This window comes from Camellia sinensis, chromosome 5 (assembly GCF_055761805.1).
Source record: "Camellia sinensis isolate YWXY chromosome 5, ASM5576180v1, whole genome shotgun sequence".
In the NCBI taxonomy this organism is placed as follows: domain Eukaryota; kingdom Viridiplantae; phylum Streptophyta; class Magnoliopsida; order Ericales; family Theaceae; genus Camellia; species Camellia sinensis.
The window spans coordinates 96226021-96245238 of record NC_138965.1 but is presented as its reverse complement, the minus strand read 5'-3'; the positions used below and the strand labels follow the sequence as shown (position 1 = coordinate 96245238).

The 19218-nt window shown below is 37.7% G+C and overlaps 1 protein-coding gene across 1 annotated transcript in view; it reads left to right on the top strand.

Moving 5' to 3' along the window:
- The first annotated feature begins 255 nt into the window (after nucleotides 1-255).
- LOC114311305 (NAD-dependent malic enzyme, mitochondrial) overlaps nucleotides 256-19218 on the top strand; it is a 95221-nt gene continuing 76258 nt past the window's right edge. The window contains exons 1-5 of the mRNA XM_028257428.2: nucleotides 256-597; nucleotides 2142-2238; nucleotides 4087-4205; nucleotides 12367-12534; nucleotides 13016-13144. Of these exons, the coding sequence (XP_028113229.2) occupies nucleotides 439-597; nucleotides 2142-2238; nucleotides 4087-4205; nucleotides 12367-12534; nucleotides 13016-13144 (672 nt within the window). The 5' untranslated portion in view covers nucleotides 256-438. The remainder of the gene's footprint in view (nucleotides 598-2141; nucleotides 2239-4086; nucleotides 4206-12366; nucleotides 12535-13015; nucleotides 13145-19218) is intronic.

Below are 19218 nucleotides of genomic sequence, written 5' to 3'. Positions count from 1 at the left end.
TAATTTAATAACTTTTTGGCTATTTGGCTAAAATATGAGCTAAAAAAACTAGTATGTTTGAGATGACTTTTTGACTTTTACGAAAAGATGTACAAAAAGTAAAGAGAAAAGAGAATCTTTGATTTTTTAATATGAATGATTGATTTTTTAACTAATTTAATAATTTTTTAACTTTTAACTAAAAAATTCAGTTGGCAAACGGGGACTTATTGATCAATTTATTATTTATTTATTTTTGTGCGGTAATTATTGTTTAGAGTTTGAGAATAGGAGCAGCTAATAAATAGTCGTTGCCCACCTCGATTAAAATCTTGCCTCCGCCTCTGCCACTGCCACTGCCACTGCCACTGCCCATAGTACAGTAGTGAGATACTACACTGATAGAGTTGAGTTGAAAGTTGAACTCTGAATATTTGTTAGATCCACCATAGAAATTCAATGTCGAGCTTTTATCGTCAAATGAGACTATGTTCTTCGTCCCTGATCAAGCGTTTTCAACACAGAATCACAAGATCTTTCACCACTACCGAAGGCCATCGTCCTTCCATTGTCCACAAGCGCAGTCTCGATATTCTTCACGATCCCTGGTTCAACAAGGTTGTTTCTACTTCTGATTTTCTTACTTTGTTTGATTTATTCAACTCTCTATTTTCTTCTTCACTATTATTGGATCATTGTTTATTCAAAAAAGGTTTCAATTATTGTTGAGTTTTGGTTATTTTTATTTTATTATTTTTCACTACTTAAGATTGGATTGGATTGTATTGTATGTGATCATTTAAGAAAACAACTACTAATTTGATTTTTTAATTTTGTCAATTAATTTGACTGGAAAAAAAAAATGATCTTCCTTTACTGGTTGTTGTGAAAAGTCAAGTATTTATCAAAAAAAATGAAAAGAAAAAAAACTGTTAGTATGGAGTAGAAGAACACAGAAATAATCATAATATACCAAGATTTATGTAGTTCGGCCTAAACCTATGTTAATGGGCAACAAGATACCATGATAGGACGGAAGCCTAAGTTACCGGGCAATGAGAAGTATCCACTATCGGTAGAGAACGATTGCTCGAAAGACCTACAATTGTGACAAACCAAATTCTCACAAAGCTCGCCAAAGATATAATTTCTCACACCAAATCCAAAATCCTTTCCGAACAAGTCTTACAAAACCTCAAGTTTTAAGTCTCACGAGGAGACACCAAACAAGGATCCACAAAAGAGGACCACCAAGTGACCAAATCCCACACCAAAAACAAAGTTCTACCAAAGACCAAAAGGCCGACCAATGAAACCCCTATGGGGCAATGTTTTAAAAATCTTTAGGCACATCGAGGTGCCAAGGTCTCTTGTAGCTTGAGCAGCGGCACACGCTACAGAAGATAAGCAAAATTTTAATATAGGCAAAGTTTCTCACGTAATAAAATATTTCAAGAATTTCAAAAATCATAAAAGAACATTCAACATTCAAAAAACCATAAAGTAACATTCAACATTCTAAAAAAAATCCTTCAACACAACATTTAACCTTCTAAAAACTACAAAAATGACATTTAACAAAAGTCACAAAACATTACATTCACATCCAACAAAAACCAATGTTTTCAAGTTAATCGAAATAGTAATTAGTTACAATGGATGCATAGTCATAAGAAGTTAGTAATATGCATCATCATGAGAGCCTCTGTTAATTGAGGCATCAACCTCAGGGGGGTTCCTAGGCCTTGTTCTCGATACATGTACGTACATATGTCACATATCATACTTAATTTTAAAATGCAATTTCTTCTATAGCACACCTTTTAGTTTTTGAAATTTGTAGAAATATAATTTTTCCCCCTTTTTTTGGTTTAGCCAAGTGGTGTTAGACTGTTAGCTTGGAACTTGGAAGCCTGTTGGTTTTGCTCAAGACACCTACACTTGATAAATCTAGTTGGAAATTTGTGGCATTATTGGACCAAATTAGCTATGAACATTTTCACTTCTTCGAAACTATTACATTTTGGCATCAATCTATTTTTGTTTTCTTTTGTCGTGTGTGCTGTGCTATCTCAACGTTGGTGTTTCATAATTTATTTTTTCTATCATCCCGTAATTGAAGTCAGAAAATTAATTTTGATCTCGTTTTGTAAGAACACTAGGGAACAGCATTCTCCATGACAGAACGAGATCGTCTTGATCTTCGTGGACTTCTGCCTCCAAATGTTATGTCCCTTGAACAACAAATTGAGCGCTTCAGTAAGTTTTTCCTCTCTCTCTCTCTCTCTCTCTCTCTCTCATATTCAGTCTACATAATTCTTGTTTCAATTGCTATCCAATATGCTAAGAATGAAAGAGTCTCATTTTTAGGTTGGATTTAGATAAAGACTTACCTGTAACCATATGCTATTGCTTAAAAGAATTGTTATTGAAATTTTTATTATTTGAATCTTTCTGGAATGAAATGGTCATGTGATATTCTCACTTGTGCCTTTTCAATGAGAGCTTGAAGGATTAACATTTTCTTTGCTTGCACTAATAGGGACCTTGACCATATGTTTATTTTATTTCTTCCTTAATGAATGCGATTTGCCTTAGATCTGGTCTGGTCTTTCTATCTACCACCCTCTATGAGTTTAGGCACATGGGTATTTGATGCTAGTTCTTCTTTTTGAACACTTTTGGCAAGTCCTGACATTTTTGTTTGGGATACATATAAAAGTTCTATCAAGAAGAGGCACCAAGGGAATGCAACCCGTATACAAAAGAAAGAGAAAAACGAACTATACCTTAAAAACCTATTCAGATGTCTCTACAAAAATGAAATTGGTTCAAGGATGGGTTAACTGTCTCTGAAAACCAACTATACAAAATAAACAAAAATTTACTCTTTGTGGATTAAGGTGGGTGAGGTGGCCAGATGAGCCTACTGGGAAGATGGCGGGCACCTAGATGAGGAGAAAGATGAGGAACTCTTTTGAAAGAGAGGGTGGCTATGTAGATCTTTCATGCCCAAGGGACGAGAGAGCTATGTGTGGAGGCAGTTGATTGCTTAATGATTGACTAGGGGAGACCTCCCCATATAGAGGGGATTTTAGTATGTGGAGCTCAGATGGCTACACTCTCCAGTTTAACAATATGGAGGAATCTCCTCAACATTATCAACGTCAGGAGAAGTCAATGAGCTTGGGTCTTCAGCCGTATTAAAGTGGTCAGCAGATCTTCTATTAGTATCACACTCATAGTACCATGTGATAGTTCTTCTCATGGTGGTACAATGTCAAGCATGTGATATCATAGGTGTAGCCGTGTAGACTCGTAGGTTCAAGTATTAGGCATATGTCACATATTGGTTGACGATCCCTCGAGTCTAGTCTCCAAGTTAGAAGCCCTCAAATAATCCCTTGCAGAGATCCAAGAGCTTGCTCCTAGCCTAGGATGTTCAGGAACTAAGTGTAGGTTGGAGATCATAGATTGCATTTGACGGATTTGACTGAATCTCAATTGGGAGATTGGTGGTGGAATGGATCCTAGCAGTGAGATCCTGGAGATAAGGTCTTGGAGATGGAGCGAGATCCTAGAGATGGAATGAGATCCTGGAGGTAGATTTAGACTAAGCAGGATACGTGAAGACTCGTCATTGTCCCATGTGTTGGTTTGTGAGTCACCACATGGTGCCAACTAACTCAGCAAGGGGGTGATGTGGAGATGACGTGTCAATTTAACGTAATGGAGATGAACACATGTACCATATCCCAACTGGTACTCCTGTACTTGATATCTGCACCTTGCACTATTGTGCTGGCTAGAGATACCATTCAAGCTCACAGCTGCTGGTAATCAATCTTATTTTAAAAGAGAAAGATTGAAAATTTATGTATTTAGCCATTTGAAATAAGATGTTTATTGCATCAGTTCCTGCCAGATGTTCTACTGTTTTGTACTACAAATAAACTGACAGTTTACATAGACAATATTTGGAATGGTTTCTGTAGTAGTAGATGAATTATTATTATTTTAGATAGTCTTCTTACACTCCTTTGTTGGCATTCTAAAATTTTGTCACATATCAGTGGAAGACCTGATAGACTTTTTTTTTTTAATCAGTGGAAGACCTGAAGAGGTTTGAATTGAATGCTAGGGATGGACCATCTGATCCAAATGCTTTAGCCATGTGGCGGATACTTAACAGATTGCATGATAGAAATGAGACAATGTACTATAAGGTGAGTGAACAACTTCATCCTTTTGTTTGCCTTATTCGGTGCTATGTTAGTCTTTGGAAATTAAAGTTTGGCATTTTACTTTACGGGTAAATGCAACCTGAAATATTTAATAAATTATTTGTGTATGGTAGTGACGGTTGCAATCGTTTCACAGGTAGATTAGTAGATGTTTTGAGTCTACAATATGATTAAAAACCAAAAAAGAAGTCATTTTATATAACTGCAGTATAATCAGAAAAACTTGTTTTTTTGTGGTGCAAAAGTAGAAGGGAAAAAAAGTAATGATAAGAAACCACACATCTTCTCTTTTCAAGGCTTTTTGCTGAGCCCAGTTATTTTTGTAGTCAGTATTGGAGGGGCTTGCCTTCAGCCTCATATTCTTTAGCATACATTTGGCTTAACTAAAACTAGCAACAAAAGATTTGAATTAGAAGTACTTTCTCTAGGCACTGTAAAAATATTAAGTTGAAAATTACTGACCTTTGCTCACTTAATTGAAAACGGATATCTTGGATTTTGAATTCCAATCACTGGCCCAGGCTCGATGAATAATGAAATAAACAACCTTTGACAAGAATGGGGTACAAAACCATGAATGCTGTAAAAACATAATAATGTCCTGAGATAAGCAATTCCGAGGTTATTTGGTTCTCGAGTCGGGTCCTCTGCAGCTGAGAGACACCATTTATAAAATTTCTTGGATCATTCTCAGAAAAAGATTGATGAATGAATTGGCAACCCTTGCAATAAACCACATTTGTATAGATAATGTGTATGTCAAGCCATAGATATTTTCTGACAACCTATAACTTGCTGCTTTGCTGCATGCAGTGCCGGCCCTACCATAAGGCACGTGAGGCGTTTGCCTTAGGCCACAATTGTTCAAAAGGCCTCATATTCTTATAAGTTTGCATATTAAATTGTTGTATGAGAAGGCCATGTTTATTTATTTTTGTTTTTTATTTTTACCGCACGGAATTGTTTATGTAAAAGGTCATGTTTCTTTTTATTTTTTCTCCATATAATAAGATGTTAATAAAGTTAGATTAAGTACACAGTATTTACCTTCAGTATTTGTTTAATGATGATTTTCAAATAAGGAATCAATCACAAGAATCCATATAAACGGTGATATAAAATGGTGACAAAAGATGGGTAATATATAACATTTTTTTTCTTCATATTTTTGAAGTTTATTGATTCACTATTGTTTAATTAATTTGTAGTGTTTCAACTTTTATGGGGAAGAGTTTGATATTTGTAGTATTTATTCTACCCTATTATGGAGGTTTTAATTATTATTTATTTGTTCGCAAGTTTGGGCTTAGTGATTGTTGGTTTAGTTATTGTTGGGCTAGTGGTCTGTTTGATATAATATTTATCATATTTGTAATTACTCTTCTACCAATTGATTAAAAAAAGATTTAATTAGTAATATTAACAATTGAGGCAAAAAAGTTGTTTTTTTTAGCTATCTTTTGTAGTTTAATTTGCTTGTGTGATGTTTATAATCTAGGGGAAAATAATTTTACTTAATTTTTATGGATCCAAGTTTGGTTAAATTGGTTGTCAACGTAAATATTTGTTAATGTAGAAATAAAGATGTATTATTTATTGATGTGTATTAATTGATTGATATTTTGATATGTTTACATTGATTCATATATATAGAAGAGAAGAAGGTAGTAGGTGAAGGGGAGTAGGTGAAGTGTAGTAGGTGAGGAGTAGGTGAGGAGTAGGTGGTGGTAGGTGATGGTAAATTGGTGGTAGGTGATGGTAAATTTTAACAGCCCCCCGCAAACTCAAGGAGGATAGAAACTAACCAACTTGAGTTTGGAGAGAGTAACAAAACAAGAAAATACATAAAAAATAAAAGAGGATAGGAGACACTGTATGGTCGTGTCAGACCATTGGTGAAGACACTGTATGGTGGTGTCATAACGTTGTAGAGGACACTGTATGGGGGTGTCATAACTTTGTAGAGGACACTGTATGGGGGTGCCATAACGTTGTAGAGGACACTGTATGGTGGTGTCATAACGGTGTAGAAGACAGTTTATGGGGTCATGTCGGACCGTTGTAGCAGACAATGTTGTGACAGTTTACGGAGTCTTGCTGGACCCTTGTAGAAACTAACCGGAATCAATGTCGGGACAGTTTACAGAGTCTTGTCGGACCCTTGAAGGAGCTAACCGGAATCAATGTCGGGACAGTTTACAGAGTCTTGTCGGACCCTTGTAAAAGGTGCACCCTCAAAAGGTGTGCCCAATTTTGTCAAAAGGCGTGCCATCAAAAGGCGTGCCCACTGCATCAAAAGACGAGCCATCAAAAGGCGCGCCAGACACGCGGCGATGCACGTGATCGACAGTGCGCGTGTCGGCTTCTTCGTCATGGTCTTTATAAACCGAAGCGGAGGCTGAGGCTGGGAAGCATAACAAACCAGTCTGAAACCTCTGAAAATTTTCAGTCTGAAACATCTGAATATTTGCATTCTGAAACATCTGAACAATGGCCTCTTCTTCCCGTTCAGCTACCCAAAACATGGCCTCCTCTTTCCGTGGTCTGCTCACGCTCTTTCCAGAACTGAACGAGCCCACAAGAGAAATAACTGGTGCGGTGGCCAGTGAACCTCAACCAAACACCTCTGTGTTTGCTCCGTTGAACTTTCCGATGCGGTCGGTGGAGCAAAAAATGGCGGTGCAAACTGATATTGAGGCCAATCAGTATACTCTGAAGTCATGTGTGGAAACCATGACTGTGGTCACAAACTTGTCGCACCGGCTGCAGAGCAGGACAAATGAGGTGCAACAGTTAAACTCTCAGCTGGCTCTGCTCCAACGCATGTATAAGGATGCGCGAGCAGAGGTAAGTGTGCTAAAGACGGAAAACAAGGAGCTGAAACGGAAGGCCACCGTGATGTTCCGATTTGGAGGGCCGCCATATGCTGCAGTGGAGGAGCAGGAGGGAGTAGTGATCATGCCCGGTGGAGTGGGAAACACGGAGGCAACACCGGCAAGGGCCGCCCAGGACGGAGGCAAGAAGAAAAGACCGGCGGCAGAGTAGATAAGAAAAAATCCCGCCTGTGGATGTGTTGTTTGTTTTTGTTGTTTTTTTTTTTTTTTTTTTGGAAAGATATAATAATAATAATAATAATAATAATAATACAAAGAATGGGTCAAAGTGGGAGGGTGTGAAGAAATGTTATTTTAGAGGATGGTGGAAGACATGGGTGGAAAGATATTAAAATAAAAAAATATATATATATATTATATATATATATAATATAAAAGCAATGCCTTCCATCTGTACAAAAGCAGTGATGTCGGCAAGCGTGGAAGGAGAAGAAAGCAAGTGCAGTAAACCGGCAGTGGAGGTGAGTGTGCAACACGTGAGTTGCACGGAGGATGCAGCTGTATTTGTGGCATTGTCAGCGGCCGTTGATCTAAGCATCGATGCTTGCAAGCTTTTCTCTCAAAAGCTCAGAAAAGAACTGTGCCAGTCACATGATTTGCTCAGCTGATCATGACTTGAATGTGAATTTCTCTATCATTTTCAAAAAGGTAGTGCCTTCCACCTCATAAGCACTGCTTTTATATATATATATAATATATATATAATATATAAAAGTAGTGCCTTCCATCTTTACAAAAGCAGTGCCTTCCACCTCATAAGCACTTACGTCGGAGCTCTATTAGCTTGCGGTATAACCTTTGTGGGTTCAAATTTCTTTGCAATCTTTCCTGCCCGTGGAGGCTCGCAAGGACACGGCAGCGCTATGAACTTTGGCAGCCGATCTCCGGGCATCAACACCGGCAAGCTTTAGTTCCGGTCTTGCTTTGGGGAAGAGAAACCAAAAAAGAAAGAAAGAAACAATGCTTGTTTCAGATGTGTGTGTTTGAGGCAGCGGAGTGAAGGTATGTGTAGAGGTCCGGCGGGCGGTCAAGGCGAGGCTGCTGCCCGCCGGTGAAGCAGAATGATTAGGTTGTTAACTTAGCTCTGATACCATGTAGAAATAAAGATGTATTATTTATTGATGTGTATTAATTGATTGATATTTTGATATGTTTACATTGATTCATATATATAGAAGAGAAGAAGGTAGTAGGTGAAGGGGAGTAGGTGAAGTGTAGTAGGTGAGGAGTAGGTGAGGAGTAGGTGGTGGTAGGTGGTGGTAGGTGATGGTAAATTGGTGGTAGGTGATGGTAAATTTTAACAGTTAAGTTATTTTAATTTCAGCATGAATCCATTGATAGGCCTCAAACTTAGAGGTGTCGCCTTAGGCCTCACATTACCTTGGGTCGGCCCTGGCTTCATGCTGCCTCAAAATTATTGCCAGAACTCCAAAAGCTTCTTCAGAGTTCTGTTACTTCTGACCACAATGCATTTTGCAATGGGCTGGATAGGAATTTCAGTAGCAAAGCTTATCTCCACTTTAAAACTTTAGTGGTCCTCAGCTGTGATTTGTTTGCTTACTAGCCCTACAATTATTATTATGTCTTAATACAAAAGAATTTATTTATTGTGAGAACCTGATATCTTGTTTTACCTATTGAAGGAAAAGGAATTTGTTGAATGCTAGTCATGTCATCTCAACAAAGCCTTGTCCCAACAACTAGGGGATCAAGAATTTGTGGAGTTATAGAGCCACATGACATTGATGGCGCAAATTGAATCACGTGGCATTTGTTGGAAGGAGGAAAGAAGTGGAGAGTTTCAGTTTGGTGTTCAATCCTTTTTAAGGGGTGTCCAAAAAAAAAAAAAATAAAAATAAAAAATGCTCACAAGTCATAACTTGACATCCGTATTTGAAACAACAAATTGTGGGAAACCCATGAAATTATATAATGCCGTTGAAGAGCATAATAATCATACAAAATACATTAGAGACATCAGAAGTCTCACTATAAGTAACCACAGGGAATATAGAAACTTGTCCTCAAATTTCCTTGGGCAAGCTAAGGATAATAATAATATCAATAGATATATCATTACATGGCATGTGGTACAGGAAGTCCTGAACACAATGCATTGTTATGCATGCTTTCTCATTAGTGAAATCTTAGGTTTTCTAAAAGAAATATATTGATGTTGGTGGTGAACTCTGCATGAATGGGGTTGAGCTTACCCCTTAGTTGGGCATGATGCAACAAAGCATGAATAGGAGTTATATTTTGAAAAAGCATCAAAGGGGATGCGACCCATATGTGTAACAAAATAAAAAGTACAATACAGACAACCAGCAAGATCACCTGTATGCCCCTTGCACCACCAATATCTATATGGAGTCCAAAAATCACAGCCTTGATATTATTATGCAGAAATTTAGACTCCATACTAGCAATTTACTGTTTGCTACTTTGGCACGAATGAAGTGTAACTCCTAAGCTATGAATCACGGACACTTCTAAGAAGGTGGCATGACCGTGTCGGAAACCGACACTCATAGACACTTCCCGACACTTTTCGGACTTGTCCAAATATGTCCTATTATTTTTTTCCCTTTTCTTTTAATTATTATTATTATTTTTACCTTGGACACGCTTCGGACACTTGGTGGATACACATATACATCATTTAGACACACATGAAACTAATTCTATGTTTGAACAAAAAATTAGGATACAATGATAAAAGAAAAACAATAGATTTATAGGAATTAGTGATATGTTACATTTTTATTATTATTAGCACTGAATGATACATTGGCCTCGTTTGGTAGAGCTGTGGGAAAGTGATTATAGCTTATGGTCCTATTTGGTAGGGTTTATTTTCAGCTTTTAGCTTAATTTAAGCTATTTTGATGTGTTTGGTTCAGCTTAACAATGCAGCTTATAGCTTTTTGTAAGTCAAAAATCAACTTATTCTTTGAGTGGGGGAGGAGAAGCTTAATTTATAAGTCAAAAATCAGCTTGTGCTCACAGTTATAAGCTATAAGCTGTTAAGGTATAAGTTATAATCACTTTCCCATAGCTCTACCAAACGGGGCCTATATCTTAACAGCTTATAGCTTATAACTGTGAACATAAGCTGATTTTTGACTTATAAATTAACCTTCTCATCCCCCACTCAAAGAATAAGTTGATTTTTGACTTACAAAAAGTTATAAGCTGTATTGTTAAGCTGAACCAAACACATCAAAATAGCTTAAATTAAGCTAAAAGCTGAGATAAGCTGGAAATAAGCCCTACCAAACAGGGCCATTCAAGTATATGGTATATAATAAATATATAAAGCTATATATTCTATGAGTGTCCTCTACTTTTTGTTTCCTAATTTTTTTAAAAATTGTCATGGTGGCGTGTCCGTGTCATGCTGCTGAACCGTGTCTCTGTTTTTTAGCTACTAAGAGGTAATAAAGATTAAGCCCACCTCATTCCACATAAGATGTGGTCTAAGTTTTAGGTGACTTTGTTCTAGAATCTAGGCTACAAGAATATTGGGAAAGTGTTGATTGCAGTTGTGTTGTGACATAGTTTGCTTAAAACTGTGTCTTTATGGTGGAGCTGGATGACATGTTACACATGCAAGCAGAAATACACCACTCAATGTTACTTTAGTATAGGCTTAGAGAAAGAAGAAAAATCTTACTTTGGCTTAATAGCTTTGGGTGTGGTAAATATCATTTGCTGCCTTTTTAAAATGTTGAATTTGTTGTTTATGCAAGTTGTAGAGCCTTATTATACTACTTGCATTAAGCGACCAAATAAAAGCTTCAAAAACTTAATTCTTACAACTGCATCACCACCACAATAATGACATGCACTAGTTTTGCACCGCCATGACCAAAACCAGTTCTTCCACCAAGCAAAGCCTGTAACTATGCAGAAAGGCTGTTTTTGTTCAGTTCAGAGAAAAGGTCAGATTGAATCTGACCAAAACCAACTCTTCCAAGCAAAGCCCATAACTATGCCAGAAAGGCCGTTTTTTGTCCAGTTCAGAGAAAAGGTCAGATTGAACCTGGTTAATGCACTTGATAGAATTGCAGATTCATATCTAATTCAAACCTGAGGCTAATGAGGAGCCAATCCAATGGATCCACTTGTCAAATGCCAATTCATGATTTCTAGGGGAATTGGGGAGTGATAGCAATAAGCAAGATATAAAGTTTTTAAGTAGTGAGTGTCAAGAGAATGTTACATATGGAACATGTAGAAATGGCCAAACGGTCAATGTCTAATATATCCACATCATAGATTGGATCAAGTTGTCTTGCATTATTGTGTGTTGGGCTGCTATGCACTTGTAGAGATAATGCGTGTATGGTGAGAATATCTTGCTTTTGATTTTGCACTTCTAATTGAAGAAAATATAGCAATTCTAGTGATCTGATTTATTAAGCTTTTAACTATCTTGAATAGAACTTAACCTATGTATTAAAAATACTGTATTATTGATTGTTGTATTTGATGTGTATTATTGATATTACAAGGATTCCTATTATATAGAAGAGGATTTGGGTAGTAGGTGAGGAGTAGGTGAGGGTAAATTGGTGGTAGGTGTAGTAGGTGTGGTAGTAGGTGGTGGTAGGTGTAGGTAAATTCTAACACTATGCCTTTGCATCACTACTACAACCGCAAGTCACCAGTTCTGCATCACGATGACCAAAACCCACAATGGTTGCACCATTTTCCTGTTTCTGAACTATGGGCATTGCCATCTCATCCAAATCTACCATTACATCCATTACTGTATTGCCAACCTCGGCTGGCTGATGATGTCTATCACTTCCTTGGCCTTGAAAGTGAAGTTGGCTGCAGGGTCATGTGGGGAGAACATTCGGTTCCTGTTGGTAGTGTCATTCGAAGTATTTTATGGCTAATCTTATCATTCTTTTTATTCTTTTAGGTAAATCTAGAATACACTATTGTAGGGAAACAGTATTAATCATAATGGAAATGGTATTGCTATAGACTAAGAACTCAAATACAAAAAAAGTATGAAGAAAAAAAGTGTGTGGGTCTAGATTCAACACTTGTATTGTAGGACCCACATTTAGAATGAATGTGAACCACACACTAATTTTCTTGATTTTTTTTTTTTTTTGGTGTGTGTGACTGAGTTCTTGATTTGTAGCTAGTAAAGGAAGATTCAGATTTTTTAATTGACTGCGTTGAACCATGATTTTTTTTTAATTTTTAATTTTATTATTTTATTTTGACAGGTATTAATTGCTAATATTGCGGAATATGCACCTATAGTCTATACTCCTACAGTTGGTCTTGTTTGCCAGAACTATAGTGGATTGTTTAGAAGGACCAGGGGGATGTATTTCAGTGCTGCTGATCGTGGGGAAATGATGTCAATGGTGTATAATTGGCCAGCTGATCAGGTCTGCAGTACTTGTGATTAACAATCTGCTTGTTAAAGTTTTATTATGATTGTTTGATGCATCATGTCGTAGATTGGAACCTTTCAAGCTTTTCTGGACATCAAACTTTTGACTCAGAATATCTGTTACTGTTTTGACTTGCAAGATTGTTCCATTACTCTTTTCCATCAATGAGGGACTGGGAATAACTTGGCTTTAAATTTTTTTTGGTTTCTCCCATTCTTCGAAGTGTTTCTAAAATATAACAGCTATTAGCTTCTGTGTCCTTTTCATTTTGGTATCATATTTCCAATCTTGAATTTCACTTTTGCTAGATGCCTGAATGTTTCATTTTTGGCTTTCATCAGTTCTCATTTACTAGTTGCTTACCATGAAGTTTGCTATCTTTCAGTGTTAGCTCGCTGCAAACATTGTGCTCTACTTACTGTACTTGATTTTTGATTGCTGCTCTAGAGTGTTGATACAGAACCTTTTGTTGTAGGTTGATATGATTGTTGTAACAGACGGAAGCAGAATATTGGGTCTCGGTGATCTTGGACTGCATGGTATTGGAATTGCAATTGGGAAGCTGGATTTATATGTTGCTGCTGCTGGGATAAATCCTCAAAGAGTATCTCCTTGCTTTACGTACCTTTGTATTTTGCTCTGATATTTCAGATTTATATTTTTGTGAACAAATGCATGTAAAAACAATAATATGCATAACTCACTTTGAGTATGATTTGAACTGGTTTTATTTATATTCCATGTAGAAATTTAATGTATAAAGAGAAAAAGAGAATTGTATTATTGATTGATGTTTGTAATTGTTGAAAAATTGAATGCTACAATGATTCCTATATATAGAAGAGTAGGTGGTAGTAGGTGGTAGATGGAGTAGGTAACGTGGAGGTGGTAGGTGGAGTAGGTGAAGTGGAGGTGGTAGTGGTGTAGTGGGTTTAGTGGAGTAGGTGAGGTGGTAGTGGTGTAGTGGGTTAGGTTTAGTGGGTGAAGTAGGTGATAGGTTTTAACAGCCCCCCGCAAACTCAAGGGGGATAGGAACTAACCAACTTGAGTTTGGAGAGAGTATCAAAACAAGAAAATACATAAAAAATAAAAGAGGATAGGAGACACTGTATGGTCGTGTCAGACCGTTGTAGAAGACCGATGTAGAAGACACTGGCTCGTGTCGGACCGATGTAGAAGACAGTTTATGGGGTCATGTCGGACCGTTGTAGAAGACAATGTTGTGACAGTTGTTGTGACAGTTTACGGAGTCTTGCTGGACCCTTGTAGAAACTAACCGGAATCAATGTCGGGACAGTTTACAGAGTCTTGTCGGACCCATAAAGGAGCTAACCGGAATCAATGTAGGGACAGTTTACAGAGTCTTGTCGGACCCATGAAGGAGCTAACCGGAATCAATGTCGGGACAGTTTACAGAGTCTTGTCGGACCCATGAAGGAGCTAACCGGAATCAATGTCGGGACAGTTTACAGAGTCTTGTCGGACCCTTAAAAAGTCGCACCCTCAAAAGGTGTGCCCAATTTTTCAAAAAGGCGTGCCATCAAAAGGCGTGCCCAATCCATAAAAAAACGTGCCATCAAAATGCGTGCCCAATCCATAAAAAGGCGTGCCATCAAAAGTTGCGCCCTCAAAAGGCGCGCCCACTTCATCAAAAGTCGTGCCCGACAGAAAGCGTCGAGCCATCAAAAGGTGAGCCGGAGACGCGGCGAGGCACATGAGCGACAGAGCGGCGTGTCGGCCGCGTCGTCAGTGTCAATATAAACCAATGCGGAGGCGGAGGAAACCAAACCAGACTGAAACCTCTGAACTTGTCATTCTGAAACAATCTGTAAATACTCTGTATCCAACCCTTCTCGGAAACACTCAGCAACCCAAAAAACATGGCCTCTTCTTCCCGTTCAGCTACCCAAAACATGGCCTCATCTTCCTGTGGTCTGCTCACTCTCTTTCCCGACCTCAACGAGTCAACAGGAGAGATAACAGGTGCGGTGGCCCGTGAACCTCAACCAAACACCTCTGGTTTTGCTCCGTTGAACTTTCCAATGCGGTCGGTGGAGCAAAAAATGGCAGTGCAAACGGATATTGAGGCCAATCAGTATACATTGAAGTCATGTGTGGAAACCATGACTGCAGTCACAAACTTGTCGCACCGGCTGCAGAGTAGGACAAATGAGGTGCAGCAGTTAAACGCCCAACTGGCTCTGCTCCAGCGCATGTATAAGGATGCGCGAGCAGAGATAAGTGTGCTAAAGGCGGAAAATAAGGAGCTGAAGCGGAAGGCCACCGTGATGTTCCGATTTGGAGGTCCGCCATATGCTGCAGTGGAGGAGTATGGGGGAGTGAACGTGCTGGGCGGCGTGGAAAACACGGAGGCAGCACCGGCAAGGGCCGCTCAGGACGGAGGCAAGAAGAAGAGACCGGCGGCAGAGTAGAGAAGAAAAATCCCGCCTGTGGATGTGGTTGTTTGGGTTTGTTGTTTTTTTTTTTTTTTTTTTTTTTTTTTGGTGTAAAATTGTGATCAGGGCAAAATCCCGATAGAAATAAAATGAGTGTATTGTGCAAATCCGAATGGCTTGAAGGTACAAGACTGAGCAGAAAAATTAGATGGAATGAATTTTTTTTTATTTTTTTTTTATTTTTAATAATAAAAAATTGAGGTTCAAGGGAAAGTTGGGCTGTGGAAAGAAGAAAAAGAAAAAGTAGCACCCACGTGAGTTCCATCCAATTTTTTATATATATAAGATAAAAAAAAAGGTTTGGACGGTGGAAAAATATTTTAAAATAGAAAAAATTATATAATATAGTTATCTCTTTGAAACTATATGCTGGTGTTGATCAAAAAAGTGGGCCAAATTACCAATACCGCCAATCTTGTAGACATCCTGAAGTGGGAGACGAAGAGGCTTGTCTGATGGCCTCTTGGGCTCTGTAATCATGTCGAGGGCATCAAGAAGGGTTGGGCCCTTGTACCATGTTACCGGTGTAGAAGACACTGTATGAGTGTGTATATAGACTGCCCAAAAGATATACATGGATATAGATATCGAGCCCTCAAAAGTCGTGCCCTATTTTGTGGCTTGGAATAGCAGGGGATTGAAACCAGACGCAAGGAAGGCCGGTGTCGCGACGGAGCTTTGGCAAAGGGACATCGACGTGCAAGCGGTGGTGGTCTCCGGCGACTGAACAGTAGTGCACTCAGAAAGGAAATTTCAAGGTATGTGTAGAAAAATTTTAGCAGATTAGGTTGAGGTCCGGCGGACGGCCAAGGCGAGGTTGCCGCCCGCCGGTGAAGCGAAAAATACTAAGTGCTTAACCTGGCTCTGATACCATGTAGAAATTTAATGTATAAAGAGAAAAAGAGAATTGTATTATTGATTGATGTTTGTAATTGTTGAAAAATTGAATGCTACAATGATTCCTATATATAGAAGAGTAGGTGGTAGTAGGTGGTAGATGGAGTAGGTAAAGTGGAGGTGGTAGGTGGAGTAGGTGAAGTGGAGGTGGTAGTGGTGTAGTGGGTTTAGTGGAGTAGGTGAGGTGGTAGTGGTGTAGTGGGTTAGGTTTAGTGGAGTAGGTGAGGTGGTAGTGGTGTAGTGGGTTAGGTTTAGTGGGTGAAGTAGGTGATAGGTTTTAACATTCCATAACCTAACCCATAGTAATATGAACCAGGCTGGCCACTCTATCTAGGCAGAGAACCACTGACTTGGTCGGATATGGTCATCCAACCAGTCAGAAGTGTATGCAGTTTAGGGACTTTAGACATAGTGGTTCACCAGCTGGGTTAGCCAATCACAGAATTAGATGCATCACTTTTGTGAGTTAATAAATACAAAAATAAAAAACCTTCTACTATCTACTGAACCCTTAGAATATGTATGTAAATATTGATGAAGCTCGTCTACAAGCTTGACAATACACTTTCTGGGGCGGAAATATGGCTAAGCAACTTGGGCTCAGCCTATGGTGGCTCATTAAAGCTGGCTGTTACAAGAAACGGAGTAGCACAATGCTCTTCCTCATGTATTTGCTAAGTGAAATTGGTCGGTGATTTTAACAGAATGCAATCAGTGGTTAAGTTGATAGAGGCACCTTTTGGAGACAATGGTTACATATCAGACATCTCATTGATGTTAAGAAGTGCCCTATATTCTCTTATTTAGGACAATTGTCATACTATTCATAAAGCCAAAACCCCTTTATGGTGTGTACCCATATTTGAAGCTGTCATACCTTTTTCCTTTACTAAAATTGTCTAAAACCACTTTATGCTTCATAGCATATACCTATTTGCATCCAACAAGTCTTTTGCTCTTAGGTAGCTCAGTTAATTCTCAAGTGTCATTCTTACAAAGTGCTTTCATTTCTTCTATCATGGCATGTTTCCACTTAGGAGTAGCAAAAGCATCTTGAAAATGATTAGGTATACTAATAGAAGAAACTTTGGACACACATGCTCTATAAGAAGGAGACAAATTAGAATAGGACACAAAGTTAGAAATGGGATGTTTAGTACAAGACCTCACACCTTTTCGTTGGCCAATAGGAATATCAAGATCAGGATACTCAGGAGGAATAAGGGTTTCAAAGTTACCTGGACTCTCATCATTAGAAGAAGAAGAAGATGGCAGTGGATGGTCAGAAGTGGTCTCTTGTATCCAAGTAACTTTATGTCTGTCTTTGTACCTGACATAGACTTTTCCTTTCTTCAATTCATTAGGTTCTGTATTTTCACCCTCTGTTATCAAAATCTTACAATTCGCGATTTGATTCGCAATTTTTGCAAAATTGATACGAATCTATGGGTAAATTTATTTTGAAAGTGAATCTATAGTGAATCGCACGATTCATAATCGATTCACTTTTTACGATTCGTATGATTCTTGAAACTATCGTGTCTGACATATTTTTGACTATTTTTTTCTCTATCTTTTTAGTAAAAATGATATGATACAACTTCTAATAACGTTTAGTACCAAAATAACCGATATATATACATGATTTGTTGTTATTTAGTGATCATGGAGTTTTTTTATGGGATTCAATTAGATTCAGTCAGACCCAATATATTTTTAATCATTTTTTTTTTTCTTAAAAAATCATAATATATCTTCTAAAAATATTTAAGATTAAAGTAACTCACACCATGAATTATCTATTGCTGTTTTATTAAATTAAATATAATTGAATATTACATGGGTAAGATTAGTTACACCTTTTAAAAATGTTTTAGGGTTTAAAATAAAAGATCCTAAATAATTCTTTCTTATTATTTGGTTATTATTACTTGAAAAAGTATGTATGCTTATTGCCTAAATATCGACATTATTGTTAAATTATTATTATTTTGAAAATTGAGAGTTTGTCTTTATTAAGAATGGTTGATAAGAAATATCTAAAAAAAGAAAAAGGTAAGATGGTGATCTTATATAGGAACCTTTGTTAATTTCTTACCTATTAAACTATGTGACCATCATTCAAAACAATATTTTCATTGATTTAAATCTAAATATTTCATATTTATAAGATATAATTAACATCTAAGTGTGCAGATATATTTTTCTAAGTAATTTAGAAGAAGTGATTGAATCTTTACGATTCACAATTCGATTCGATTTGCGATTCAGTATGAAGTCATTTCGATTCATGATTCGAATCCCGAGTTGACAACTATGTTTCCACCATTAGTAGCTAGGTCATATTCTGTGTTCTTAACCACTGGGGACGAGCTAGGAACTGATACAGACCCAGGAATCCCTTCACACCAAGGCTCTCCCTGAAGGGAGGACTGGGACAAGAAATATGGCTGTGACTCAAAGAATGTGACATTCATGGATACAAACCACTTACGAGATGGAGGATGGCAACACTTATAATCCTTTTGAGTAGGAGAGTAACCTAGAAAGACACATTTTAGAGAGTGGGGATCAAATTTATCACGAGAAGAAGCATGATTGTGGACAAAATAGACACAACCAAAGATTTTAGGAGGAATTGAGAATACAGACTCAAAACCTAAGAAAACCTGGAGAGGGGACTTTTTGTGCAATACTTGGGTTGGGAGATGGTTGATGAGGTAGGTTGCAATGAGAACTGCATCCCTCGAGTAAGACCTAGGCATATGCATTGAAAAATACATGCAGTGAGCTATATCAAGAAGATGATGGTTTTTTCGTTCCGTGACCCCATTTTGTTGAGAGGTGTTAGTGCAAGAAGTCTGATGAATAATGCCATGGGTAGAAAAATAGTTTGCTAGACCAGAATCAATATACTTACCCCCATTATCAGAACGCAATATTTTGACAGCTGCCCAAATTGAGTACATATCATTTTATGAAAATTACGAAATACAGAAAAAACCTCACTTTTGTCTTTCATAAGATACACCAAAGTAGTATGAGAAAAATCATCGATAAAAGTAACAGACCATCTATGACCTTTTAAAGATACAACATGAGAGGGACCCCAAACATCAGAGTAAATTAGGGAAAAAGGTACTAAACTTTTATTAAAGCTTAAGCGACAAAATTCACAATGAAACTCAGAGACATTTATTGTTTGTAAAAACAGAAGAAAATAAATGCTTAAGTAATAGAAATGATGAGTGCCCAAGACGCTGATGCCACATCCACAGGTCTTTCTTTGTGGTTGGAAACTTGATAGAATGACATGCCAACTAGT